General features: G+C 52.9%; 12 protein-coding genes across 12 annotated transcripts; 6 read left to right on the top strand and 6 right to left on the bottom strand.

The window, feature by feature from the left end:
• Positions 1-30: 30 nt before the first annotated feature.
• Positions 31-993, bottom strand: NCS54_00797100 (RNA exonuclease 4; the record flags this gene model as incomplete). Its single annotated transcript, XM_053153373.1, has 1 exon — positions 31-993. The coding sequence occupies one exon, from the start codon at positions 991-993 to the stop codon at positions 31-33; it is 963 nt and encodes a 320-aa protein (XP_053009348.1).
• Positions 994-1,297: 304 nt separating this feature from the next.
• NCS54_00797000 (Histone acetyltransferase) lies at positions 1,298-2,852 on the top strand (the record flags this gene model as incomplete). The annotated part of the gene is made up of 2 exons (XM_053153372.1): positions 1,298-1,709; positions 1,765-2,852. The coding sequence occupies 2 exons, from the start codon at positions 1,298-1,300 to the stop codon at positions 2,850-2,852; spliced, it is 1,500 nt and encodes a 499-aa protein (XP_053009347.1).
• A 422-nt stretch (positions 2,853-3,274) lies between these two features.
• NCS54_00796900 (Hypothetical protein) lies at positions 3,275-5,011 on the top strand (the record flags this gene model as incomplete). The annotated part of the gene is made up of 3 exons (XM_053153371.1): positions 3,275-3,414; positions 3,468-4,681; positions 4,734-5,011. The coding sequence occupies 3 exons, from the start codon at positions 3,275-3,277 to the stop codon at positions 5,009-5,011; spliced, it is 1,632 nt and encodes a 543-aa protein (XP_053009346.1).
• A 624-nt stretch (positions 5,012-5,635) lies between these two features.
• On the top strand, positions 5,636-7,192 carry NCS54_00796800 (Aminotran-1-2 domain-containing protein; the record flags this gene model as incomplete). Its single annotated transcript, XM_053153370.1, has 2 exons — positions 5,636-6,208; positions 6,260-7,192. 2 exons carry the CDS (start codon positions 5,636-5,638, stop codon positions 7,190-7,192), a joined length of 1,506 nt encoding a protein of 501 aa, XP_053009345.1.
• A 61-nt stretch (positions 7,193-7,253) lies between these two features.
• On the bottom strand, positions 7,254-8,866 carry NCS54_00796700 (DNA polymerase delta subunit 3; the record flags this gene model as incomplete). The annotated part of the gene is made up of 5 exons (XM_053153369.1): positions 8,741-8,866; positions 8,628-8,683; positions 8,372-8,577; positions 7,474-8,319; positions 7,254-7,417 (listed from the first exon to the last, which is right to left on the bottom strand). Exons 1-5 carry the CDS (start codon positions 8,792-8,794, stop codon positions 7,254-7,256), a joined length of 1,326 nt encoding a protein of 441 aa, XP_053009344.1. The 5' UTR covers positions 8,795-8,866.
• A 397-nt stretch (positions 8,867-9,263) lies between these two features.
• Positions 9,264-10,808, top strand: NCS54_00796600 (Postreplication repair E3 ubiquitin-protein ligase RAD18; the record flags this gene model as incomplete). Its single annotated transcript, XM_053153368.1, has 2 exons — positions 9,264-9,768; positions 9,823-10,808. The coding sequence occupies 2 exons, from the start codon at positions 9,264-9,266 to the stop codon at positions 10,806-10,808; spliced, it is 1,491 nt and encodes a 496-aa protein (XP_053009343.1).
• A 245-nt stretch (positions 10,809-11,053) lies between these two features.
• On the bottom strand, positions 11,054-12,497 carry NCS54_00796500 (Hypothetical protein; the record flags this gene model as incomplete). The annotated part of the gene is made up of 2 exons (XM_053153367.1): positions 11,054-12,374; positions 12,448-12,497. The coding sequence occupies 2 exons, from the start codon at positions 12,495-12,497 to the stop codon at positions 11,054-11,056; spliced, it is 1,371 nt and encodes a 456-aa protein (XP_053009342.1).
• A 640-nt stretch (positions 12,498-13,137) lies between these two features.
• Positions 13,138-13,443, bottom strand: NCS54_00796400 (Hypothetical protein; the record flags this gene model as incomplete). The annotated part of the gene is made up of 1 exon (XM_053153366.1): positions 13,138-13,443. One exon carries the CDS (start codon positions 13,441-13,443, stop codon positions 13,138-13,140), a length of 306 nt encoding a protein of 101 aa, XP_053009341.1.
• Positions 13,444-15,367: 1,924 nt separating this feature from the next.
• On the top strand, positions 15,368-16,527 carry NCS54_00796300 (Hypothetical protein; the record flags this gene model as incomplete). The annotated part of the gene is made up of 5 exons (XM_053153365.1): positions 15,368-15,789; positions 15,841-16,150; positions 16,205-16,260; positions 16,333-16,441; positions 16,492-16,527. 5 exons carry the CDS (start codon positions 15,368-15,370, stop codon positions 16,525-16,527), a joined length of 933 nt encoding a protein of 310 aa, XP_053009340.1.
• A 725-nt stretch (positions 16,528-17,252) lies between these two features.
• NCS54_00796200 (Ribose-phosphate diphosphokinase) lies at positions 17,253-19,032 on the bottom strand (the record flags this gene model as incomplete). The annotated part of the gene is made up of 3 exons (XM_053153364.1): positions 18,858-19,032; positions 18,565-18,712; positions 17,253-18,502 (listed from the first exon to the last, which is right to left on the bottom strand). The coding sequence occupies exons 1-3, from the start codon at positions 18,966-18,968 to the stop codon at positions 17,253-17,255; spliced, it is 1,509 nt and encodes a 502-aa protein (XP_053009339.1). The 5' UTR covers positions 18,969-19,032.
• A 504-nt stretch (positions 19,033-19,536) lies between these two features.
• Positions 19,537-21,311, top strand: NCS54_00796100 (XPG-I-2 domain-containing protein; the record flags this gene model as incomplete). Its single annotated transcript, XM_053153363.1, has 2 exons — positions 19,537-19,745; positions 19,796-21,311. The coding sequence occupies 2 exons, from the start codon at positions 19,537-19,539 to the stop codon at positions 21,309-21,311; spliced, it is 1,725 nt and encodes a 574-aa protein (XP_053009338.1).
• Positions 21,312-21,511: 200 nt separating this feature from the next.
• Positions 21,512-24,691, bottom strand: NCS54_00796000 (Polynucleotide adenylyltransferase; the record flags this gene model as incomplete). Its single annotated transcript, XM_053153362.1, has 1 exon — positions 21,512-24,691. One exon carries the CDS (start codon positions 24,689-24,691, stop codon positions 21,512-21,514), a length of 3,180 nt encoding a protein of 1,059 aa, XP_053009337.1.
• Between the last annotated feature and the right edge of the window lie 842 nt (positions 24,692-25,533).

Here is a 25,533-nt window from a genome sequence, read left to right as displayed (position 1 = left end):
GCGTGGTGTTGATGGGCGATACGGCATTGATCACCCCCTTCGTTTCTTCTTGGATTTGTTCCCCTTTTGTCCTCCTGATGTTGGTTTCGGCGCAAATCGATTGGCATGGTCCACGTCGAAAGCTGACTTGTGTTTCCGGAAGAGCAGCATTGTCGCTCGCGCATCCTCAATACTGGAGTGTGCCCCTTCTTGTATCTCAACTCCCAACAGCTGCTGCGCGAGGAGTCGCAACGCAGGTTTCCTCCCATTGCCATACTTTTTGAAGCCTGGAAACTTGGCCGTGTCCCGAATATCTCGAGCTGGATGGCTCAGGATGAGTGCTTCGAGGTCGTGTTTGAGGTCATGTCCGATCAAGATGCGGTCCTTGAGAAGCTTGTCGATGTCGGCTTGGACCTCTTCAAAGTCCCTAGCAAATCTCATACTCTTCGGACTAATCCCACTCACAACCGTGCGCCAGTTCGTGACCTTTTCCTTCGGTTTCACGTATGAATCGTAGATTTGACGCCCGTGAAAGTCGACTATACTAACACGAGCGAGAGCTGACTGGTAACCACCAGGACCAACACCAACCATTTCGCAGTCGATGGCAATATATTTGCCAATGTCGATCCCTTCTGTAAGGCCATGATTGATCTTGTCCTTTGCCGATGCGAGCATCATTGAGTTGTCCTTGGCTCCGAGGTTATAGGCCTCTGCCAAGGCTTCGGCAGATATGTCGTTATCTTCCGCCCATAATGCGAGGGATGTTGAAGTCCCAGTTTGTGAATCGTCTTCAATCTTTGAGCTGTGAACGCCACCCATTTGCCCTTTAGCCGTTGCGTGTGGTCCCTTGGTCTTCTTTTGTGGCTTTTCAGGGGCTTTGTCGACCTTGGGCTTTTTGGGTGCTGGTTTGGCCGTTGTTGTATCCGATTTCCGCTTCAAGGACGGCTTTGAAGCTGATTCGGTCTTGAGTTTTGCCTGGAGCTTTTTCCAGTTAGATGATAATTCGGCCATCCTCTCAACGAGTAAGGCGATCGAGGTTAAGTACCGCAGTAAGCTGGTTGCGTTGGTGTAAGTGGTTGATGAGAGACGGCTTGCAAGAACGGCAGGCTTTGCAGGTGATGAGGCTAACGGGATTTATGCAGCTGACGAAGAATTGATAAGCCTGACTTATGCTCACCGCCTTTGCGATAAGCGCCCAGTTCCATATTCTGCCATGCCCCTCCAGAAATAATTCCTCTCGCTCCATCATCGCGACAAGCTACCACGCGACAGCGCGACAATCATCAAAAAGGCGACCACATCAGCCCTTTTCATCATGGCTGGCGGTACCCCTGGCGGAGAGGCCACCGTAGGGTCTGGCGAACCTCGACTAAAAGGCCACGCGACACCCGAGACGATAGCAACGGGATGCATTGCCTGGGTCGAAAAGGAAGGTCAACCGCGACGAGCCGAGATCCTTAGTATCAAGACAACAAAGAGCGGCAAGCAATTTTACTGCAATTTCGATAACTTCAACAAGCGACTGGATGAATGGGTGCCTGTGGCGAGGATTGATTTTACCCGAGAAGTCGAGTGGCCAAACCCAGACAAGGACAAGCCCAAGGACCCCAAGACCAAGAAGGCGTCGGCCGCTCAATCGAAGAAGCAATCTAAGAAGGCGCAGAAGCGCCTAAGCAAGAGAGAGCAGTCTGTGGCTTCAGAGGCGAACACGCCGCATCCTTGGACAGGTAGGTAACCCCTGGTCTTCATCAACACATGCGACTGACAATTGGTTGTTTTGAGACTTTGCAGATTCCCAAAGTCGACAAAAGTCTTCCTCCCTTGGCCCCGATGGCGACAGTCAAACGAGACCTAGCGTCGAAGGTGGCGCGACACCCGCTGTCGATGATATGGACATGGACGAGAAAGAGACGGAGGTCAAGAATGAGCCAGCAGAGTTCAGTCGCGAGGTCGAAATCGAGAAGCTACGAACATCTGGATCAATGACGCAAAACCCAACCGAAGTGTCGCGAATTCGAAACATTTCCAAGGTGCAATTTGGCAAACACGATCTCTACCCATGGTACTTTTCACCATACCCTGAGGTCTTTAACCAAGAGGACGTCATCTTCATCTGCGAGTTTTGTCTGAGCTACTACGGAGACGAAAAGGCGTTTACACGACATCGACGAAAGTGCACGCTCCAGCACCCCCCAGGAAACGAAATCTACCGAGACGAAGCCATTTCCTTCTTCGAGATTGACGGCCGACGACAACGAACATGGTGTCGCAACCTGTGTCTGCTGTCCAAGATGTTCCTGGACCACAAGACACTCTACTATGACGTAGATCCATTCTTGTTCTACGTAATGACTACACGGACGGAGAAGGGATGCCATCTGGTTGGGTACTTTTCCAAGGAGAAAGAGAGCGCAGACGGGTACAATGTGGCCTGTATTCTGACTCTACCCCAGTACCAGCGCAAGGGCTACGGACGACTCTTGATTCAATTTTCGTACGAGCTCTCCAAGATTGAGGGGAAGCTTGGGTCTCCAGAGAAGCCACTGTCGGATTTGGGTCTCTTGAGTTATCGACAATACTGGTCAGAGAATATCCTCGAGCTTCTCATGGGTTACAACGAGCGAGAGGAAAAGGTGACGATCGAGACCATTTCCTCAACGCTGGCCATGACGACCCAGGATGTGGAGCATACTCTCCAGGCGATGCGGATGCAAGTGTATCATAAGAGCGACCACAAGATTGTGATACCAGATAAGCTGATTCAGCAACGGGAGAAGTCAAAGCTGAAGCGCAAGCGGATAGTTGATCCTACCAAGATTCAATGGAAGCCGCCAGTGTTTACGGCATCCAGCCGGACGTGGGGATGGTGATGTTATATTGGTGTTGGGTTTAGGTAGATCATGATGGCGAATTAGTATTGTCGATAGTTTCTGAATGATACCCCTTGTAGATTAATTGTGCTCGAATGAAAGGATTTCGGAGCAGAAGAAATAATCATTGGTGAAGTTGCAATGCAGTTGGGTCAGTAACCTTGTTCAGTGCTCCAAGGTAGAGCTACCCCAGCTCCCGTGCAAGCCCCACGTCGCCCCTACCTCTAGCTGTCTCATCCTACGTAATCAGTCAAGGGATGCGACAACACCAGATCAACCAGTTCAGCACCATCAACTCAGCCTCTTAACACCATTTCCCTAATCCTCACGACCTATCCCGCGCCGATCCGACTCAGACCTATCTTGCCCTAATCACACCTACAACCCGGATCAAGATTCTTCGCAAAAACGTTCCCCAAGCCATGACGCTCCGGTTGCTGGCGTCGAGCTTGCTGGGCTTGAGCGCATCGCTCGCCAGCGCCAGCACCGACGGCAATCAGAGACCTCTCTCCGACTATGCGCATTCATGTCCTGATTATACGCGATACGCTACATATATCCAGTATGCACCCATGCTGTCTCTACCGCCGCTGCAAGCTGACGTTGCTTCCTCAGTCGACCCTTGAGCACCGGCCCTAGAGCTCTACCCTACCAACGACCGAGCCCCAAATGTCGGACCTTTCAGTCACCAGCGATCGAAAAGGTCATCGAGGATGTCACATCACGCATGACAGACCCAGATCTGGCGCGCCTCTTTGAGAATGCATTCCCTTCGACGACGGACACTACGGTCAAGTTCCACACCAAGGGCAAGTCAGAGACTGGCTTCTTCCGCATGGGAAGCTTTGGAGGATTCCACGACGACGAGGCTTGGCAAGGACCACAGTCCTTCATTATCACCGGCGACATTATTGCTGAATGGCTGCGAGACTCGACAAATCAGCTGAGACCCTACCAACCCTTGGCCAACAAAGACACCGCTGTCCATACACTACTCCTAGGCGCCATCAACACGCAGGCCGAGTATGTTATCGAGTCGCCTTACTGCAATGCCTTCCAGCCACCGCCCATCAGCGAACTACCCATCTCGTCTAATGGCCAGGATGATGTCGTGCACCCTGCCTACGAGCCACAGGCCGTCTTTGAGTGCAAGTACGAGCTGGATTCCCTCGCACACTTCCTCGCCCTTGGCAACGACTTTTACGAGCACACGGATTCGCTTGAATTTCTAAACAAGAGGTGGTATCGCGCTGTTGACACGCTGCTGGGCGTGCTGGAGCAGCAGTCCAAGTCGACGTTTGACCCCGAGACGGGCAAATATCGACGCAACGAGTATACCTTCCAGCGTCGCACTGATCTTGGAACAGAGACGCTGAATCTGAGAGGTGAGGGCAACCCTCTCAACTGGGGAACTGGATTGGTCCGGTCAGCGTTCCGTCCCAGTGACGATGCTACGATTCTTGGCTTCTTCATCCCCGCCAACGCTCAGATGTCGGTGGAATTGAAGCGAACGGCTGCACTCCTCACGAAAGCTGGCAAGACAACGCTGGCCAAGACGCTGGAGGAATGGAGCCAGAAGATCCGGGACGGCGTGATGGAGCATGGTGTGGTCAAGCACAAGAAGTATGGCGATGTATTCGCGTACGAAGTGGACGGGTACGGATCGACAATCCTCATGGATGATGCCAACTATCCTTCGTTGTTGGCTCTTCCCCTGATGGGATTCTGCGACGTGGATGACCCGATATACCAAAACACACGGAAGATGCTACTGGACAAGGGTGGGAACCCTTACTACTTGGAAGGAAAGGCCTTCAAGGGTATTGGAGGTAAGACACCAATGGTCTCGCAAACTGTGGCATACAGCAACTGACCTTCTAGGCCCTCACATTGGTTTGAGGAACGCATGGCCAATGAGTCTCCTCATCCAAGCCCGAACCACGAGCAACGAGACCGAGATCAAAGAGTGTTTGGACCTAGTGCTCGACTCGGCCAAGCTAGGTCTGGTCCACGAGAGTATTGATGTACAGCATATTTCGCAATACACGAGAAGCTGGTTCGCATGGGCCAACGGTGTTTTTGCATCAACGATTCTGGATCTCGCAAAGAGAAAGCCGCACTTGATATTTGGCGAGGGCGTCGAACCGTATGAGATATGATGGGCAACGGATGGGTGAAGGTTTAACCTGTACAGCAGATGTATTGAACGAAATCATGCATCCATTGATTGGGTGGATTGGGCGTACTTGGCATACGAAGAAAAGCAGCATGAATAAATGAGGCCGGCTACCTACTGACAAGAGAGAGCTACTGTCTAGGCCTGAGATGCAGGCCGAGATTTTCGAGCATGAGGAACATGTTCGTGGTCCGGACCGGCTAGCTATCACCGGCTTGTCTCGAAACAGAAAGTACTGGCGAACAGCCCCATTGCAACAAAGACCAATGACCTTGTAGGATTCAACTATCGCCATTATGTGTCACAAGCAACTAATCTTCTCTCCCCCCCACGAAGTTTTTGTAGTACCCCAGATTTCGTAATTATCGACCTACGTAATTGGTGTTCCTCGACAATTGGCAAGCAACTCCGAGAAGATCAATCATGGATCCCATGCGGGACGGAAGAGGTCCACAGTTATCCGCCCTTTACCATCCATCCGCTCGGTTATTCAAGACTTGAAGAAGGGAGGGCCATGAACCTCTTCCAGCCGGTCCGACATCGCTCTTACTGCTGGATGGGCAAAAGCTGGGCTGGATGCTGTACAACGCGGAGATCAGAGACATATATGACGTTGGGCCGCAGCCCTCATTTTCTCAGACCTTGTTACTCCTCAACACCATCATCAAGCATCGTGACCATGGCCCCCGCGACCCATGCCTCCGAGTTCCCCTCGAACCCCGACTCGGGCAAGCACCAGATCAACCTCATCCGCGGCTGGCCCAACCCCTCCCTCCTCCCCACCGACCTCCTCTCCTCGGCCGCCCAGCGCAACCTCGCTGACCCCTCCATCTACGTCCCCGCGCTACAGTACGGCGCCGACGCCGGCTACCAGCCCCTGCGCGAGGCCCTGGCCACATGGCTGTCGGAGCACTACCGCGTCGAGCGGGACCCGGAGCGCATCTGCATCTCGGGAGGCGCCAGCCAGAACGTCGCCTGCATCCTGCAGAGCTTCACCGATCCCAACATCACCCAGGCCGTGTGGTGCGTTGCGCCGTGCTACCACCTCGTCTTTCAGATCTTTCGCGATGCTGGCTTCGAGGGGCGGCTGAGGGCGTTTCCCGAGGATGAGGAGGGCGTTGACATTGAGGCGTTGGAGGAGAAGCTCGCCAAGTTTGAGGAGAACCCACCAGAGGCCAAGGTAATGATGATATCAAGAGCTTGTAGATACTTGCACTGACATGCACTACAGCCTCGCTTCAGTGACCCAGGAGAGTATCGCAAGCATTACCGCCACATCATCTACGTCGTGCCGACATGCTCCAACCCATCCGGCAAGACAATGTCCCTGCGCCGTCGTGAAGCCCTCGTGCGGTTGGCGCGCAAGTACGACGCCCTCATCATCTGCGACGACGTCTACGACTTTCTCCAGTGGCGCATCGACAGCGACCCGGCCAAGATCGCCGAACACCTGGGTCCGAACGAGCACCCGGACATGCTGCTCCCGCGGCTGTGCGACATTGACCTCGCCATGGGTCAGGCGGAGAATGACCCCCAGGGGTTCGGACACGCTGTGAGCAATGGTTCCTTCAGTAAGCTTGTCGGACCTGGTGTGAGGACTGGCTGGCTTGAGGGTTCGCCTGCGTTTGCTCGGGGTCTGTCGCAGACGGGAGCGACTCAATCAGGAGGCTCACCGAGTCAGTTCTGCGCCTCCATGATGGCCGACTTGGTCCAGTCCGGTGCCCTCCAGGAGCGCCTCGCCACGACACTACGACCCAGGCTGCAACATCGACATCGCGTTCTAATGCAGGCGATTCACAAACACCTGGCTCCTCTCGGCGTTGGAATCCGTGAGGCTGGGCTTGTCGATGGGAGTGTGTACGGCGGCTACTTCGTATGGCTAACGCTTGGTCCTGGCGTGTCTTCAAAGTTGGTAGCTGATGCTGCCATTGCCGAAGAGAACCTGGTTGTTGGAAACGGCACCATGTTCCAAATACGTGGCGAAGAAACATGTGCGAATCTCAACAGCGCCGTCCGGTTAACGTTTTCCTACGTGCCCGAAGAAGACCTGGTTGAAGGCGTCGAAAGGCTGGCGGCAGTGCTGCAGAGGGTAAAGGCTGATCCAGCCAAATACAAGGCGTTGAACGGGGAAACCGACGCTGTGAAAGCTCATAAATATGTGTAATATATTATCCGCCATGCTGTCTATTTCACGTCTGTCCCTGACTCTGACCATCTTTCGCCTTTTATTTCTTGGAGAAGAAAGACATGATGTTTCCTTGTCCCTTTGGAGCAGGCTTCTTTGCCTTGGATCCTGATGATGACGGGGTTGGAGTTGGCGCTGGCTTCTTTGCCGGCTTCGGAGCCTCCTCCTCTGAGAATGATTCCCAGCCTTCCTCTTGAATCGTGACTTGAATAATGGTTAGCATCTGAGCCTATAGTTTGACCACTCAATTATAAACTTACCCATGTACCCCTGGTCATCGAGGATGCGCTTCTTCTTCATTACTCGTCTCTTTCCTCTTCTGCGCCCATCACCGCTGCTCGATATCACTTCCGAAGGCTTCTTATCCTTGGGCTCCTCAGGTTCCGGCTCAGGTTCGGGTGCCTCTTCCATCTCTTCGTCTTCCTGCTCCTCTTCCTTGTCTGAATCTTCCTTGTTGTCGTCCTCGTCGTCGTCCTCCATCATTTTCCGCAGGGCATCTTCGCGTTCTTGACGCTTTCTCCTGATTTCCTCAGCATCCACCGCAGGCTTTGACTTGGAGGCAACAATATCAGAGTCATCAGCTTCGCCGTCATCTGAGAGGGCCATGGAAGTATCCTCCTCCTTGGGAGTAGGCTTCGGCTTGGGTGGCCGTGCAGCTGCCTTGGCGAATGATTGCATAATGCTCCCTGCCATGCCCTTCTTCGCGGCTGGCTTCTTCGAGCCACTGGGAACCGGCGTGCCCTCTTTGGATGAGGGAGCTGATGCCTCCTTCTTGGTCGGCTTGGCCTCCGCTGCCTCTGATTTGGCTGTTGACGGTTCCTCCTTGACCTTTGCAGCTGGCGCCGACTTGGACGAAGCGGGTTCTCGCTTCATAGCTTGTGAGGTAGCTGGGGGAGGAGCCTGCGGACGGCCCTTGCGATCTCTCTTTCGAGCTTGAGGGTTGCTGATGATCCCATACTTCTTCGATGCCGCAGAAGCATCTTCTTCTTTTGGGTACTCTGATAGCTGTGCTGAAACATCTGACAAGAGGGAGAGGTCCCTTTGGGGATGAGGTGCAAGGCTGTAGACATGAATCGAAGTGACTTGTTGGTAGTCAGCCAGGATATCTTTGACAAGGTTAGTGGACGATCATTGAGCTGTACTCAAAGGTTAAGCTACCGCTGAGCTCTTCCTCCCTAGCAAGGGTCATGGTCGTGACGGGCACCGTCTCAGAAAAAGTCTCATTCTCGGGCGCTGAGCTTGCCATCTCGACATCTCCATCAGACTCCTGATTGTCTGAGCTCCTGATGCCATAGACAAGGTAGGTTGCGTAGACCGAGTTGGCCCGCGAAGCATTCTGGTACTTGTGAAAGTCATAGAGCATCCTAAGAAGCCGTCAGAAAAGTGAACCAGCTTGTTCTTCTTCTGAGCTTACTCCTTTGCAGTGTTCACATGAACATCCAAGGCTCTGCTGAGGACGCGATATGTGATCTACATCATGTTAGCCCTGCCATCGGCCGCAGAAAAGGGACTCTATCGAGAGCATACCGGTCGCTCCTCACTGAGCAGGCGATCTGCCAAAAATTTCCTGTGCTCGTCCATGATTCCGCGAATTGAAGTGTAGAACTTCTTCTCGTCGATCAGGCCAAGCAAGAGGAAGAAAAGGAAAGAATTTGGACAAGATCCGTGTTACGACTTGACCATGGAAATCGTGGTATCCCCAGAGACGCCAATTGCAGGACGCGTAGAGTGGACGCGCTCTCACGTGCAATCAGGCCAGGAGTGGAAGGCGCGACCCCCTTTAACTCATATTTATGTCTCAATCAGATGGTTTGAAATTGCAGAAACCATACAAAAGGGGGTTATCTACATAACGGTTTCCTCAGGCTTGCAGGCGTCATTCTAGGCATCGCGTCTAAGCGCGACAACCTGATTTGAACCAAGTCTTCTTCCCCGGGCAACCCCTCCTCGTATACGAAATTCCTTGTCACCTCATAGGATTGATGCATAAAACATCCAGGGGCTCCGAACACTCGATCGATTCACCGGACCAGCCGTACAGCCAAGCTTCATGGCCAACCACGATGTCCCCGATTCGACAGACTGGCTGTCAACGCCGCTCGCAGGGATCGCCGCTGTTGAAAACGCCCTTCGCTGTCAGGTGTGCAAGGACTTTTTCAAGACGCCCATGATCACGTCTTGCTCCCACACTTTCTGTTCGCTATGCATTCGGAGGGCCTTGTCCAACGACAGCAAGTGTCCGCTCTGTCGCGCATCAGAGCAGGAGCTAAAGCTGCGGAGTAACTGGTCAATGGAGGAGGCTGTGGAGGCCTTTGTGAAGACCAGAACAGCGGCTTTGGAGCTGGCGCGGAATGGGGGAGCGGCGAATGCTGGACCTAAACGAAAGGCCGAGAACGATCACCACGAGTCAGACGATGCGCCAGAGGGCAAGCGGCCACGGACATCAACTCGACCAAGAAGATCTCAAACCAATACACCTTCATATTCGGTACCTACAGAAGAGGACGAGGTGGTGGAAGTGCCAGATGATGATGACGACTACGTACCAGAGCTTGGTAAGATCAATATTGTTCAGAGTAGGCAAGATGGAACACTAATCATGTCAACAGGGGACGGTCTTGTGGCTTGTCCCGTCTGTCAAAGTCGGATGAAGGAGTGGCAAGTATTTAAGCATCTCGAAACTTGCACAGGCGCGAAACCTCCACAAAGAAAAGCCGGAAGCAGCTCAACCTCGTTTGGCAGCCAACAGCGCCAGACAAAGGCCCCCGAACGACTACCGACGATGAATTACTCGATGTACAAAGACCAAGCACTGCGCAAGAAGCTAGGAGATCTCGGCATCTCAAACCAGGGCCCTCGCATGCTGCTCGAGCGCCGGCACAAGGAGTGGGTGACACTGTGGAACGCCAATTGTGACGCAGCAAAGCCAAAGAAACGCAGCGAACTGCTGCACGATCTGGATGTTTGGGAGCGAACACAGGGAGGAAGAGCCCCAACGACTGGCCGGGCGGCGCAGAATGCCGCCATCATCAAGGACAAGGATTTTGACGGTGCGGCTTGGGCGGCGAAGCATGACGACTCGTTCAAGGATTTGATTGCGAGCGCAAGGAAGAGCAGACTCGAGGCGAAAAAGAAGGCCGAAGAGGCTGCGAAGGAGTCGAATTCTGAGCCTCCTTCGACAAGCCAGGAGAAGCCGTTGAGTTTGGAACAAACACCATCACAAGCGCCGTCGTACGAACAACCTGCGGTATCCTCAAGCGCGGGCCTAATAATAGATCCAAGCCTGGCACCAACTGTCACTCAGCAAGAGTACTCAAACGCGGTCAATTCGACAGCCGCTTACCTGCCGGCTCCAACGACAGTCGCGGCGGTGACACAGGCGCCTTCAGGGGTTCCGGAGCCATACTATGCGCAGAACCCCTACCCTTACCACACTGACATTCACCCGCATATCCCCTATTCTGCATCCCAACCTTACCATACTACTCCCTCATACCACCAAGACGCGGGAATGGGGAATCAACCCTTATACTACACTCCAGATGGGCCAGCCCAACCTTATACATGGCCCCAGCACCCAAGCAGCCAGCCTTGACAGATGGGCAGTACGCCAGCGCAGTGAGCTTGGGCGGAACATAGAAGAAGGACGGTGCATCGAGATACCATTTGATGATATAAAGACGTGGGATAAAAACAAGGCATAGACTCTAATGAACAATTGGCCCCCGTGGCTTTACATAATAGCCCAGAACGCCCCGGATATCCTAGATGTAGTGATCATATACGCACGTGAATAGTTGGACTCGCAATGAGTCCCTTCCCCCTTCTTCCTGGCTTCCCCTATATCGCCAGGTTTGCGATTCCAGTTTCCGACGTCGGCGTCCGAGCCTTTTCGCGGATCTCGTCGGTATCTGCTGGCACCGCCGGCAGCGCGTCGAGCTTCTTCTGTACCTCGGCCGCCTCCTTCTCCTCCCTCGCCTTCTGCTCCTCTGCCTCCTTGAGCCGTGTCTCCTTGTCCTCCTTCTCGCGCTCCTGTGCCTCCATCGCCTCCAGCTCGTCGTCGAGCTCGCCCTCGTCCACGACTGCGCCTGTCGACTCGGCCAAAATGGCGCCCACCTCGTCCGTCGAGGTCATCTGCTCCCGCAAACGATCCATAACGGTGTCGACCCGGTCCGCGCTGCCTACCTGGGCATTGAGGCTGGCCAGCGCATCAGTCGACGTTTCCATGACCTTGACGAGCTGGATGTTGTCAGCGGCCTGCTCGAGCTTGGCAGCCACTTGTTCGAGTTGGTTGAGGGTGGCGTAGCGAGTGGCGAGGGACGACTCGGCGAGTTTCTTGGACTTCAGGGCTGCAAGAGCGGCGATGCGGTTCTTGCGGGTGACAGCGTCCTTGGCGGTTTGTGCAAGCTCGTCAATACGTGTGTTGAGAAGATCAGTCTGATGCTTCAGACTTTCTGTCACTTCCTTGAGGGAAGCAATAGCGGCGTCTTCCTCTGTGATGCCGCCCTGCTCGCCGGATCCCTTGATCCGGATTGTCTTTCCGTCATATTCGATAACTCCCTTATCGCGCGAGAGGAACTTTAGCAGCACATCCAGGTCCGTATCTGTCAAGCGCTGGTCCTTAACCAAGGCTGTTGAGAAGGCCTTTTGGAATTGTGCTTTGCTAAAGACGCGATCAAACCTTGAGCTTCTCTCTGCCATGAGGTCGCCCAGCTCCTTTGCCGCGGCCTCGACGTTCTTGACTACCACATACTTGCCAGTCGGCAGTTTATCATCTCCCCTAGATGGATCCACCACTCCGAGCTGGCGCAGCGTCCAGCCCATGAGATTCCAGGGAAGACTTGACCAGCTGCTTTGGTATATGCTCTGTTGTGACTTATCAAAGTCGTTAAGGGCCATGAAGTCTCGTCCAGCGGTCGCCTCACGCACGACGGTACCTAAGGCCAGCGGCTGGCCAAACTCCTTCGACTCGAGGGATCGTAGTAGTCCGTCATCGAGATTCAGGACAAAGTGGTCGGGCTCCGAACCGCGGTGGGAGATGAGGCCTCGAGCGACAAGGTCGGAGAGTGCCTGGCGCCAGGCGGAGATGTTTGCTTGGTAGCCATCTGGGTTCAGAGTGCGCTGGGATCGAAAGTCCGAGTATCGTGCGGGCAATCTCGACCTAAGGGAAGTACACGGTTAGCAAATAAATTCCATTTATAGCATGTAGGACAAGTAAGAAGGGCGGTTACTACCTTGCGAAGCTGGGGTCATTTTTAATGAGGTAGTCGGCGAGCTCGCCCATGACGGAGTCGGGCACGGTCAGATGCGCCGGCGATAGTGTTTAGCAGAGCTGAGATCTCAAAAAGAGAAAGGTGGCGTTTCTAGAAAGCTCTGCTCATAAAAATCGCGGTCCCTAATTGTTGAAGAAAAAAGTCGAGGTTGCAATCAAAGGGTGAGAGATGACGACACATGTGACGCCGTGAATGGGAGATGGATCATTTGTTGGTGGTGGGATGAAAGTGGCTTGCTTGTCGTCAGGGACAATGGCTGTTGGGGTTTAGTGGCTTGATAGCGAGCCATCGCTTATCGGTTAGTGGCCAGGGACCAATACAACACCAAATCCAGCATCACGACTTACAGGCACAAGACATTCAAATAGAGTCAATCGATTAGCCAGTGTGGTTGAAAACTTGATTGAATTCATTGACAGGTTTCCAACACGATGTAGAAGAAGCACAATCACTTCAAACTTTGATCCATAAAAACGCCCGTCACTCTGACAACACCATCCAACCTCAAACACCGATGCTATGGTCTGTATAGGACGATGCCCTTAGACAAGTTTTAGATAAATCCTCAAACAAGCCTTAGGGGAGCCCTCATATGAGTTCTAGAGAATCCCTTAGACCCAGAAACGCCCCCATAGTTTCCCTCTGTTCCATCTAGGAAACCTCCGAGAACTGAGTGAATTGGATCTGGCCACCATTCTCAGCAGCATCTATGCGCTGTTTGTACAAAGCCTTTGCAAGCTTGTACGCCTCCTCGGCTTCCTTCATCTCGATCTCAGCAAATGCCTTGGCTTCAGCGATGAAGCGGTCATCTTTGTCTGTAGAGCTGTCTGGGCCATCAGCGGCGGCACTTCGACCGACCCGCTTCAGGGTGTTCTCGGGAGTAGTTGTGGAAGCAGAGCTAACCATTGTGGCGGCAACAGCAAGGAGTAGAGTGAAACAGTTGATGATTCGGACCATTGTTGTGGTGTTTTGTCGGTCTCCAGTTGTGAATAGAGAGTCAAGTTAGGTAGTAGTTGTGAAGAGTCAAAGATGAAGTCGTGATGAAGTGTTGGTGGAGTTGATAAAGTCGATGACTGGTGATTGATGATAGAAGTGGTGAGAGAAGTTGTAAAGAAGAAGAAGAAAACTGCACTCCTAGAGGGATGGATGGGAAGATATATATACACGAGGCTCCATGTTTGGGCTCTGGGCGGCAATGTTTTCCCATGTCTGGATTGACTTTGTTGAGAATCGTTTGAGCCAAACTTTGGTGTTGATACTTAACTTCAACTTTGATGCAAGTGACGAGCGCCTCCCCGGCATGATCATATCCCCACCACGAGGAAGTCAAAGTATCTGCCTCATAATCTTCGTTCATATACAGTTCAGTGCCTTATTTTTTCCTCAGGCCATCCTTAGCTACTCACGGTTCAATTCCAGCCCTCTAGAGGTCAAAACCTTTGGACATGAAAGCAGGAGGTAGTCCTCCAGCACAGCTTCAGATGCCATACAGGCACGCATCCGCCCTTCTATGGGTCAATATAGCGTAAACTCGACAAGAGCCCCTTTTCTAGTACATCGAGAAGAGTTCATACGACACTAATTTTTCTTCTCACAGGTCACATTCACATGACCAAGCTTTGAGGCTATGCAAATTATCAGGGGAACTTGGCAGCACCGTTTTACTAACTCCCCGAAACCTTAAACTATGATTGAATCCGCAGTCTTGAAGTTAAGAAAGAAGCTTGATGCCTTTCTACCTTTTAAAAAGTCTTATGCGGATCTAAGGCATTTAACAGCCCAAGCAGTGATGGGATCGGATTCATCTTTCAGGAAGTTGACGACGGGAAAACCTCACATCCCAGACTGCATGGGGGAAGAAATGGTCCTGCTCGTGATTCTTTTCATCAAAATCTCATCAATGACTCGAAAATTAAGCATCGAACAGGCAAAGAGTCACGATGCCCCTCCTCCACTCGGTGTCCGAGGCGCCATGTGGCCGTTGAACAACAGTTTGAACAGTTGATATCTTTGACTTTCGGAATCAAATGGGGCTTAGACATCCCCCTTCTAGAAACTACTCTACCTTCCAAACGACCTTGATAGGCGTAGTCTAGCGGAACAATTGTGCAGGGAGTGCTCAGTGGTGGCAACGCCCCCAAACCATCGACTTGGGGGCCACGTTGTAGAGTCTATGCCAGATCACCACAGCAATAGTTAACGTTATATATGCTAATAAATAAAAACCTATCAATTCCTTAACCTCAAGTACGATGGAAATATCGTGGATCATTATTCCAGGCTCCAGCCGTGCTCCCTCAAATTCACACCCCAACAACCCCAATACACCCCCAACCCCACAACCTGGTGCCTCAATGACGTCCGCAGCAACGCAACTGGACCATGTCCATCAAAGGAGGGGCTGAGGGGTCTTCTCCTCACCCAGCGGCTTCTTCGTCACTTTGGCCGGGGATAAGGCAACCTACACAACATGTGATAGGCCAAAAATCCCTGTCAAGCAACCCTGACAGCCAATGTTCCGAGGCCATGATTCGCGGGGTAAGAAAAGTGCGCCCTCTCAGTCAAACTCCAACAAACGTGTAACTCGAGTTCGTTATCAAAGTACCGTCGCTAACAATTCCCCCTCCACTATTCCGTGTGTATCCTTCCAGAGCCGAAGCACAGCTTTGCTAAGATAACGACCCGTAGATACCTGCTAGCCTCAGCAAGGATCTGGATACCTTGACAACCTCGTCCTGTTCCTCTCTTGACTCAGCGTTTTCTGACTCCTTGTCACGTTTATCCCAATCAATTGAACCATTCGCGGCTCTCTCTCTCATCTCCATCAAATCACATCATCCTCACTCTTCTCCACCTCCTCACTCGGCCCTAGCCCGTCCGAATGAACACCACCCGTCGTCTCTTCACCACTGCATTCACAACCCTCAACCTCTCGCTCTCACGCCCGACTTCACTCTCACCTCTTATCCGTCCCCTCTTCACCTGTCGCACAATGGCCTCCTCCGCAGCTGCCAAGCGCCTCGCCGGCAAGACCGTTGTCGTCACCGGCGCCTCCTCCGGCATCGGCCGCTCCACGGCTCTCGAGTTTGCCCGGACGGCGCCCAGCAACGACCTTCGGCTCATTCTCACGGCTCGCCGCATTGATTCACTCAAGGAGCTCGCTGATCAGATCAAGAGTGAGGTCGGTGATGGCGTCAAGGTGCTGCCCTTTAAGCTCGACGTGAGCAACCCTGCCGAGATCAAGGGCTTTGTGAGCAACCTGCCCGAGGAGTGGAGGAACATTGACGTCCTCGTCAACAATGCGTAAGTCCCCTTTCTCGCTCATTACTCAGATGGGTAACTCATGCACCATAGCGGTCTCGTCAAAGGTGTCGCTCGGGCTCCCGAGATTGCCGAGGAGGACATTGGCATCATGTTCAACACCAACGTCACCGGCCTTATCAACATGACTCAGGCCATTCTCCCCATCTTCCTCGCCCGCCCCGACGGAGGCCATGGCGACATCATCAACGTTGGCTCCATCGCCGGCCGGGAGCCCTACCCCGGTGGCTCCATCTACTGCGCCACCAAGGCCGCCGTCCGCAGCTTCTCTGAGAGTTTGCGAAAGGAGCTGATCGCTAGCCGGGTCCGTGTTATTGAGATTGATCCTGGCCAGGTTGAGACTGTAAGTCGAGCTTCCATTCATCAAGTTCCCAATTTGTTTCTAACAGACCTCTAGGAGTTCTCTGTTGTGCGATTCTACGGAGACAAGTCCAAGGCCGATGCTGTGTATGCGTAAGTTAACTCTCGCCAGTCCTTCACAAGACATCGTCTTCAGAGAATATCAAGAGCTAACCATCCTTCCAGGGGATGCGAGCCCCTCACTCCCGACGACATTGCCGAGATTATCGTCTTCACGGCCACCCGTCGGGAAAACGTGGTTGTCGCCGATACCCTCGTCTTCCCCAACCACCAGGTAAGAAACCTCGCCTCTCAAAGTATCACAAAATGGCTGACACCTGTTAGGCTGGCGCAGGTATTCTTCACCGAAAGGGTGCTTAAGTTAGATAGACAAAACAAGACAATAGAATCCAAGTATAAAAGTGCATCAGATAAGTCCCAATGTCATGTCAAGGACGGAATATCATTGTATATTCATATTCGTAAGTTTAAATCAAGGGCTACCACTATCGGACAATCTACTCGTCCCAAGTGTATCTTGAGAATGGCATGCCATTAGGCAGTGGCCAAACAGTCAAGCCCTCTACATTTCGCCGGAGCTCACATGAATGTTCGAAAAGTTCTCTTGCCCAAAACCCATTTGCCCCCGAAGGAACAAAAGAGACCACGAATGGTCTTGGGTCACAGGCCTTCTAAGATCGATAAAGTTTCATCTTCCAACGTTCCGTTAAGAACCCATTCTGGGGTGAATCGGGCCCTTGCCGTCAACAAGTGACAGCACCGCTGGGTGAGCATGTAGCTCGGTTTCATTCACATCAGCACAACTAGAGGCGGACACTGTCACGCGCGAGAGACTCCTGCACCAACAAGACCGGGAAATAGTAGTCGTGATTCGTCACCTACTTTGCTTTTGTTTGTAAGCCCTCAAGGAACGAAGTCCTGCTCAGGGCACCAACGGTTCCTTTCCCCAGACGCCTCGCTAAGAAAAACACTAAAACAATGGCCCTAAGAATATCGTCAAAGAAGTATGCCATTACCCGCCTCAGATTGTGCAGTCGCATCATGGCGGAAGACAAGAGAGCAAGAGTATAGCAGGTTCCATCTGTCTAGTCCCCAGAATGTTGGAACAAGGGCGAGATGGACTCGCCGTAGTGGTTGCGCCGAATGGCCTCGGCCAACAGGAACGAGAGATCGAGTACCACGAGCTTGCTGATGTTGCGTGCCCTGTCCTTATCAATGGGGAAGCTGTTGGTGACAACAATCTGGTGGATGCACTCGCATGCTTGCAGTTGTTCAAGACTGTCTCCGCCAAAGATGCCATGAGTCGCCATGCAGTACACCTTCTTAGCCCCGCCCTTCTTAATCACGGTCTCAGCGGCAGCAATCCAAGAGCCGGCCTTGTCGATCATGTCATCCACGATGAAGACGGTCCGGTTCTTGACGTTTCCAACCAAGGTGATCATGTGCTCGGCGTTGGGGTTTTCGAACGCATTGTCCTCCTCATCAGAGCTTGCTGCCGCGTCACCGGATCCTCCAAGAGATTGAGGCTCGGGGGCGAAGAACGATGACGCATGGGACATGGTCATGGGATCCTCGTCATGTAGACTGACATCGGCGGCGGATCGATCAGGGGAGGGGAAGTCGTCCTCAACAATACGTCCCTGGACCAGGCGGCCATGTGTGACCTCGTGTGCCTTGTGGTCATCATAGTCGGCCTCGCCGTTCACTGATGGCTCGGGCGACCGAGCTGGGGGTGTAACGTTGTCATCCGCGGACTCGGCAAGACTCAGGTTAGAAGTGCGGGCCGACGAGCCATTAACTCGCTTAGGGGAGCCCTGCAGATCCGTCACAATCCGCGAGGTTCGTGGAGGAGTAACATCCCTCTTAGGGGTCTTCTCACGCTCGGGTGCTGGCTCACGAGCACCGCGGTTGGGAATGGGTCGGCTCGATTCCAACGCTGGTTGGCTATCGACACTATGATCGAAGTGTCTCATGATCATACTAGCCGTCATGTTGCTGACACGCTTCCGATCTGTGGTGACGATTCCAAAGTTGAGCTTGAGTGCATCGGCGAGGGACGTGACTCGCTTGGTTCCTCCCGCATTCTTGGAAACAACAACCGCTTCGCGCCAGTTAGGGACGTTGTGGCGGATCCATTTGGCGAGGATGGGCTCGGCATGGAGGTTGTCGACGGGGCATTTGAAGAATCCCTGCATCTGGGATGCATGAAGGTCGACGGTGATTACGTGCTTGACACCAGCAACACCCATCAGGTTGGCAAGCATGCGAGCCGTAATAGCGCCTCGATGGGACTTCTTCTTGGACTGACGGCTGTAGGGGAAGTAAGGGAGGACGGCTGTTGGGCAGCGATGCCAAGTCAGCCTACGGGATCTCAAACGGGAAGAGATAACCACGAACCAGTGACCTTGTTGGCAGAGCCGCCCTTGCATGCCGAGATCATAATGAGAAGCTCCATGATGGAGTCATTGATGCTAGAGCTTCCAGACTGAACGACAAAGACATCCTTTTCTCGGACACTCGTCAAGATTCTGACACTCGTCTCGCCCTTGGGGATCAGTTAGCCTCGAGAGTGTGCATTGAAACGCCATTGATTGATTGGAGACACCAGCGCCCTGGAAGGTGACAAAGGAATGCGGCCTAGGGATGGTGACTCCAGAGGACAATGGCGATAACGACGAGGGGAAGCTCACATTGGAGAACTGAGTAAGCTCGGCGCTGGCAGGTTGCATACCCAGATTCTCACAGATCTGGCCTGTGAGAACTGGGCATGAATTGCCGGCAAAGATCAGCGTGTTGCGCATCTTGGGCAGCCCATCAATCGATGCGTGAGGAGAGGATGAAGCGTGGAAAGATTGAGAGGGAAAGAAGGTTGGGAAAAAGCTGCATTACTCAGGTGGGAAGCTTTTTTTTTCATGGACGCGGTACAGAGCACCGTGCGAGCCGAGCCAAGCCACTTCTGCGCACGGGACCCAGTGTGCGCCGTATTGCTTTTTTTTAGCGGCCGCACGGCAATAGGTTGGGTTACGCAAAGGGTTATCGGCGGCTCTCAGCCAGTCGTTATCTGCGGTGTCATACAGTGCCAAGCACTGTCCTTACAGTTTGCAGTCCCCGCCGTCGGTCACCAAGCGGGGCATTTCGGAAAGTGCGTCACAGCCTCGCAACCGGAGGCCGGAATCCTTGCGATCGCATCCCGCCGGTCGCCTCTGTCGCGTGTGTTGCCTTTAACGGATCGCTCAATGCGTGACAACGTCTCACTTGAAGGTTTTCTAGAAACGGCCAGCATTGGATCTTTCCCTCGAGGACAACCTTACGTTTTAGATTCTCAGCTCCAACGAGAGTGGCACAGCGAGTCCATTAACCACTCTCGCAATGGGCATCCCTCATCTCATCTCTACCCTAGAACCCTATGCGGTTCATGGAGTTCTTGACAACGACCGAGTAGTCATTGATGGCCCTGCATTGGCATATCACATTCTTCACATCTGCAATAGACATGGCATAGTCCAGCCCTCATACCAGCTCCTCGGGGATACCACCATTGCATGGCTAGATGAACTGGTCAGTCGTGGTGTAAGTGTGTGAGTTGCCATTCCTCCAAAGGGAGTCCAAGCTAACTCGAGCAAACCAGTGAAGCCATTTACTTCGACGGCCATCTTCCACGAGCAAAGCGACTAGTCCGGATGGAGAGAATGGTGAAAAGCCTGAATCAGCTCAAAGCATCGCACTCCAAGGACCCAAGCGGCTTCTCTCCGGCCTACTTTTCAACCGCCAAAGAGACTCCCCCAACACTTTTCTCCTCTACACAACCCCTGGGAAAACCATTTCTACCACCTAGTTTCCATGTACCAGCAATTATCGATGCGCTACGGCTTTGCTCCCGCTACACAAAATTTATACATCTCGTCCCTGGCGAGGCTGATGCATACTGCGCCCTACGGCTTTCAAAATCTGGAGGCACAGTTCTCACCTCGGATTCGGACCTGCTAGTACATGATCTAGGCCATGGCCGTGTCGTGTTTCTTCGCGATATCTATCTTGATGGTCAGTCGAGACTGGCATGTGCAAGCTTCTCCCCTGCGCATATCTGCGAGAAGGTGAAGCTCTCACCTACCTCTAAGATCTGTCGACTGGCTTACGAGCGTAAGCGCTCGCCTCACCTCACGCTTCCTCAGCTCTTGCGAGACTGTGCCCAGCCAGCTGTTGACACAGAAGGCTACACCGGGTTCTGTCATGAGTATCTCGACCATGAGACAGCACCATTGCCTGTGTCAACGACAGATGGAGATATCCAAATTGAGTCATTAGACCCTAGGATATCAGAGCTGATCCTACAGTTGGGCAACCAGGATGCCCAAACAAACGATCTGAACGGCGATATGATCTTTTTACCAATCCTCCTTGAGAACCCCTCCCGCGGAAGCGCCTGGGAGCAGAGTACTCCAATTCGCCAACTGGCCTACACGGTTGCTCGATGGATCATCCCCGGCTCATCATCCATCATCCAGGAGTATCGACGTGTTAATACGAGCGTGCAAAAAGGCCGACAAGTGCACATGCTACCCAAAGAAGCTGCAAAGGCGTGGGTTCAAGACCTCACGAGCCTGATATCCGAGGTCAGTGTGGAATCAGAGGATGATGCAGTTCAGGCGTGGCAGATGCTCTGCCTAACCTTGGACATTAGGCATTGTCGCGAGGAAGGCAAGAAATCCCACGTACTGCAGATTCTTGAGGAATGCTCGCAGCAAACAACGTTCAAACGAGTCTCTTGGGACATCATCCACTTCGTTGCTCAGTTGCAGGCGGCGTATTACTCGTTACGCCTTCTTAAACAAATCATGTCACTTGCAGCAGCCGAGGAAACAATGCCAGAGCTACATAACTTGCTTTGCTCCCTCCCGTCCCTGGTTGAGTTTCCAACTATCGAGAGCACCCTAGAGTTTCTGCGAAAGAGCGGCGAAGCGCAGATCCTGAAAACCATCACTAAGCTAGTACCATTACCAGACACAGATCCTGAAGAGCAATCTGGGAGAGCTTCGACACCAAAGAAGCGGAAGGCAGTCAAGCAGCATGGCCGCGGCAAGAAGGCTGGACCTGGAAACACGGCCACACGCAATCTGTTTGATATCTTATCCCACGACACATGAATATGGTCGTAGTCACATAATGTACGTGATTGACTCATTTTCCCTGTTTCCCATGTCACCCGACAATCAAAGTTCAACTATTCCCAAAAACATATCCCCGACCGTTTACCTTGTAGGCGTACCTGCCATCCCCTTTACGCCACTACCATGACCATCCTCCCTAGGTGTACATCAGTCGTCTCAGCATGATTCTCATCTATTCATCCATTTCGTGTCTGTCCGAGTCCGTGAATATCATCAAGTAGCTTTGACAAAGGGCTTTCCTCTTCCTGAACATCATTCACGTCCCGAAGGAGCTCTTCCTGCGAGCTACCATTCCCGGCCAATCGGATGATTCTCCATGCGCGACGGAATTCATCTCGGATCGACACAATGCCATTGTGTGTGACAGTTCGAGCGACGTTGTGGTCCAATTCAAAGGGATCCTCAATAGCAAACAGATACCGGTGCCGGATTTCCTTGAACTCGGTGTTCTTGCTTGCCGTGTTCACTTGCTTAGACTGCACGCCTTCGTCAGATGTGACTTGCCCTTTGGGGGCAGCCACCGGTATAGGCATTTGTTCGGTTTGTGATGGAGGTTGAGGACCGACCCCTTGCGCGTCTAGGACTATGACCGTCTTTGCACCTGTCCAGCCCTTATTTTGCTTGGTTAGCAGCCCGCCTGGTGTACGCAAACTGAGCACGTCTCTGCCCCAGTCGAAGCCTCGGCTTGATAAGGTGCTCAGCATCGTACTATGAGCGTAGTACTCAAAGAAGCCACGGAGAAGATGGCCGATTGTTGCGTTGTTGTGATTTAATTGATTTGCCTGAGCAAGACCCAGTATTTCCTCTTCATTGCGCCAGAATCGGATGTCATGGCCACGGCAAAATGTTGCCTTCTCCCGCTCGACAGGCGACAGCCCTCGTGGGAGTGGAGGAGCCAATTGTTGGAGATTGGGACTGACAAAGGGCTCCGCGATGTTGACCAGGTAGTGAAGGACCATCAATACGTAACCGTAGCTGCTCAGAGTTCCACGGTACCCAGAGTTAATCCCGCGCATTTTCGCCCAATGCTTGACAAACAGCACCATAGGTCGCACCCGTGGGTCCGTGAGAGAGTAACATCGCAAGAGTGCTGTGTTGTGCAGAGCCAAGTGAGCCGAAAAGTTGATATCGCATTGGACGCCTGCGCCCGTCTTAGGAAACTCCAGGCGATCCCGGTATCGGTCACGCGGCTGATTGGGGGCCAACTTGTGAGGGTCGGGGAGGGCCCTAATTCTTGCTACCAGACCAGAGGTTGCAGGTGTAAGAGGAATGATGAAGTCGGTAATCGCAGATGATTCGTTTGACTGTTGGAAGGGGGCTCGGAGTAGGGCGATGTACTCTTTGATATCCGGAATCACGGACTCGTCATAAAGATCCTTCTCTATCGCTCGCTCGAATTCCCATGCCAGATGAATGGCCTTGTGCATACGGATGACGGCTTTGATTGGGACGTCTCCGCCCCGTGAAGCGATGTGACACGTTATCGTCTTTCGAATTTCCTCTTGATGGATGCCATCCAAGTACTGAGTGACCACCAGACGCGTCCAGTTTGAGGCTTCGAGCTCGTTCGCTGGCCGTAGAGCATTGATTATATTCAGGGCTCGGGTAGAGTAGACAATGGGTGCTTCGTGTTGCGCTTGCTCCAGGGTCACAAACTGCACTGAAGGCGCCCTCTTCATCTTGTCAAGAGCCAGCTGAAGTTCCTTGGTGTAGAAGACAGGGTCCACGCCGAAGTTCACCTTGTTTTGAGCCTCTTCCCAGATTTTCATCGCTTGCTCAGCGAGAAGACGAGGTTGTTGTGCTCGCTCCTGGACACCTCTCTCCTCCCAAAGTTGCCGGATCTGCTCACCCTCGATTTGAGTATAAACGCCGAGAAGCGACCGGTTGGATTGCCCATTGTTGACGGATTCAAATTTGAGAGATGGGTATCCGGCTAAGCGACCTCGAAGTTGCGGATCCGAGAGGCCAGCGACGAAGGCCTGGCAAACCCGGTTCAGAATGTCCCAGTCCTGATCTGCAAGATCGCGATAGTTGGACACAGTGGCATCGCGACCACCCGCTCTACGGAGAACGCGCTTTGCCAAACCGTAATATGAGGCGAGTGTATTCTTAGGACCCTGTTTGATATCGAAGCTCTGAGGTTCTGCTGTCGAAGAGGTTGGCGACGTGATCTCAAGAGACGTCGACGTCTTGGTTTCAGGACCAGCAAGACCAGTCTGGTCATTATCGTGATCATGCTCGTCATCTTCGTGAGTCTCGTCAAGTCCGTTTTCCCATTTGAAGCGCTCTTCGAGAAGATCTTGTCGTAGCTTCTTGGGCGGATCCGAGCAAAGCTTGATGATAGGGACTCGAGTGCGGGTTAATAATCTAGCACCCAGGCCAGCATCCAATAAGGCTTTTTCTAGTAAGCGCGGGATCTGAGAGCCGGGAGCGTCAGGTTGGATAGGAGACATTGGGGACAACAGCCCAAGGTCCATATCGGAGGCCTTCGTAGCAAACCCCGAGGATAGACTACCAAAGCATTTAAGCTGGACCGAAAGTGGATCGAACTCTGCTTCTGGGTTTTGCTCTTTCTCACAACGGGCAATAGCCTCTTGGCTGATGGCTTCGATACGGCAACGAAAGGCCTCCTTCTCCGCAATCTCGGATCTCTCGATCTCGGAGTTGGAAACCACCTCAAAACAAAGCCGGTCAAGGAGAGAAGCCTGGGCGCTGATTTCCTCGGGGGAGAACTGGGCGTCGCGCCTGGAGTTGTAGAGATGCATACCACCGCGACTAAGCTGCAGGGGCATAGAATCCGCAGGAATGCCTGGCGGCTGGCCATGAGCAGAACCGTGCGGTCCAATGCCCTGCTGGGGGCCGTTCCATGAACGCTGACCATACGAACCGTTTTGGCGACCATCGTAATGTGTCGTTCTTGGATGAGAATTGGTGTGCATGTGTCGCTGGTAAGACTGAGAAGGTCGTGAGTAGTGTGAAGTCGGACTCTGATAGGGCCTTGCAGGCGGGGGTTGCTGAGGTCGGGGGTCAATGGGAATAGACAATTGAGAGCTCATCTGGCGTCTTTGTGCCTGGTTCATCCGCTTGCGCGATGGCTTGGACGGGGGAGACCTTGTGGAGGGCTCAGTCGGAACGTTGCTATCCATACCATTTTGAGACTTTGTGGCCAAGCTAGGAGCTGTAGCACCCGACTTCAGAGAGCCCTGCACGGGGAGGTTCGAAGAAGACTTGCTGGTAGAAGAATCCTGCAATGGCCCATTGTTGGAGAGGATTAGGTTGCGAAGATGGTTCTCAAGACCGGTTTGCTGGCCGCCGTTGGGCGCGCCAGGCGGCGGTTCTGGACGGTTGGATAGCATCGAGACCTGTCCAATGCAACACGCTGAACAAACGAGTATCGTGAGAGCTTGACAGGATAATGGCTGTCTTGAGTCGACAGTAGTGGGTAGCTTGGAGGCCGGCTTAGATGGTTGACCAGGGTATGGCTAGTCGCTTCTCAGGCAAAAGAACGTCGACACAAAGGTATTCAAAGGTCGAGGACTTTTAGCTCCTTAGGAAGACAAGAAAAGTGAAAGAGATGAAAAAGGGCCTCGCGGCAGCCTGTAGCGATAATTGACTGTCCAGGGAGCCATCCAACTTGAGTGAGGGATCTGGATGGTGGGTGTAAAGATACAGCCGGCTCTCTTTGGCCCATCACCTCGCTTGAGCGGGAAGGGGCAGCCTGTGGCCGGTCAAAGAGGGAGGGGTAGGAAGGGATAGGAAGGGATTGGATGCGGCACAGTCGACGACGCAAGGACGGATGCGTGTGAAATGTTTTGAAAGAAATTGGGAATGAGGCGACAAAGCAATGCTGGATGATGTTCAGCAGCTGTCCCTGTTTGTAGGTAGAGGCTCTGCAATCCCACAAAATGCCCAGACAATTGCCCTTGCCAGTGGACACGGCCGGATACAGTGCCAGACCCTGCGCGCCAACTGTGTATCATGCGCCTCTTATCAGAGTTTCACAGCGGACGTCGGTATGTCACGAGCGGTGTTAGAGTACACAAGCACTGTGCTTACCTGCAGTTCCAATGCTCCACTCAATTGAAATAAAAAGACCAGAGTCTGGTACCGTCAAGAAAAAGCGCAAGCAAATTGACTAGGTAGAGTGAAACGTACAAAGAAAACCGTATCGCCGTGTATGGGTTCCCAAGTGATGGTG

This window comes from Fusarium falciforme, chromosome 6 (genome assembly GCF_026873545.1).
Source record: "Fusarium falciforme chromosome 6, complete sequence".
Classification (NCBI taxonomy): Eukaryota; Fungi; Ascomycota; class Sordariomycetes; order Hypocreales; family Nectriaceae; genus Fusarium; species Fusarium falciforme.
Note: the sequence above shows the minus strand (reverse complement) of the source record. Positions and strands in the feature narration are given on the sequence as shown.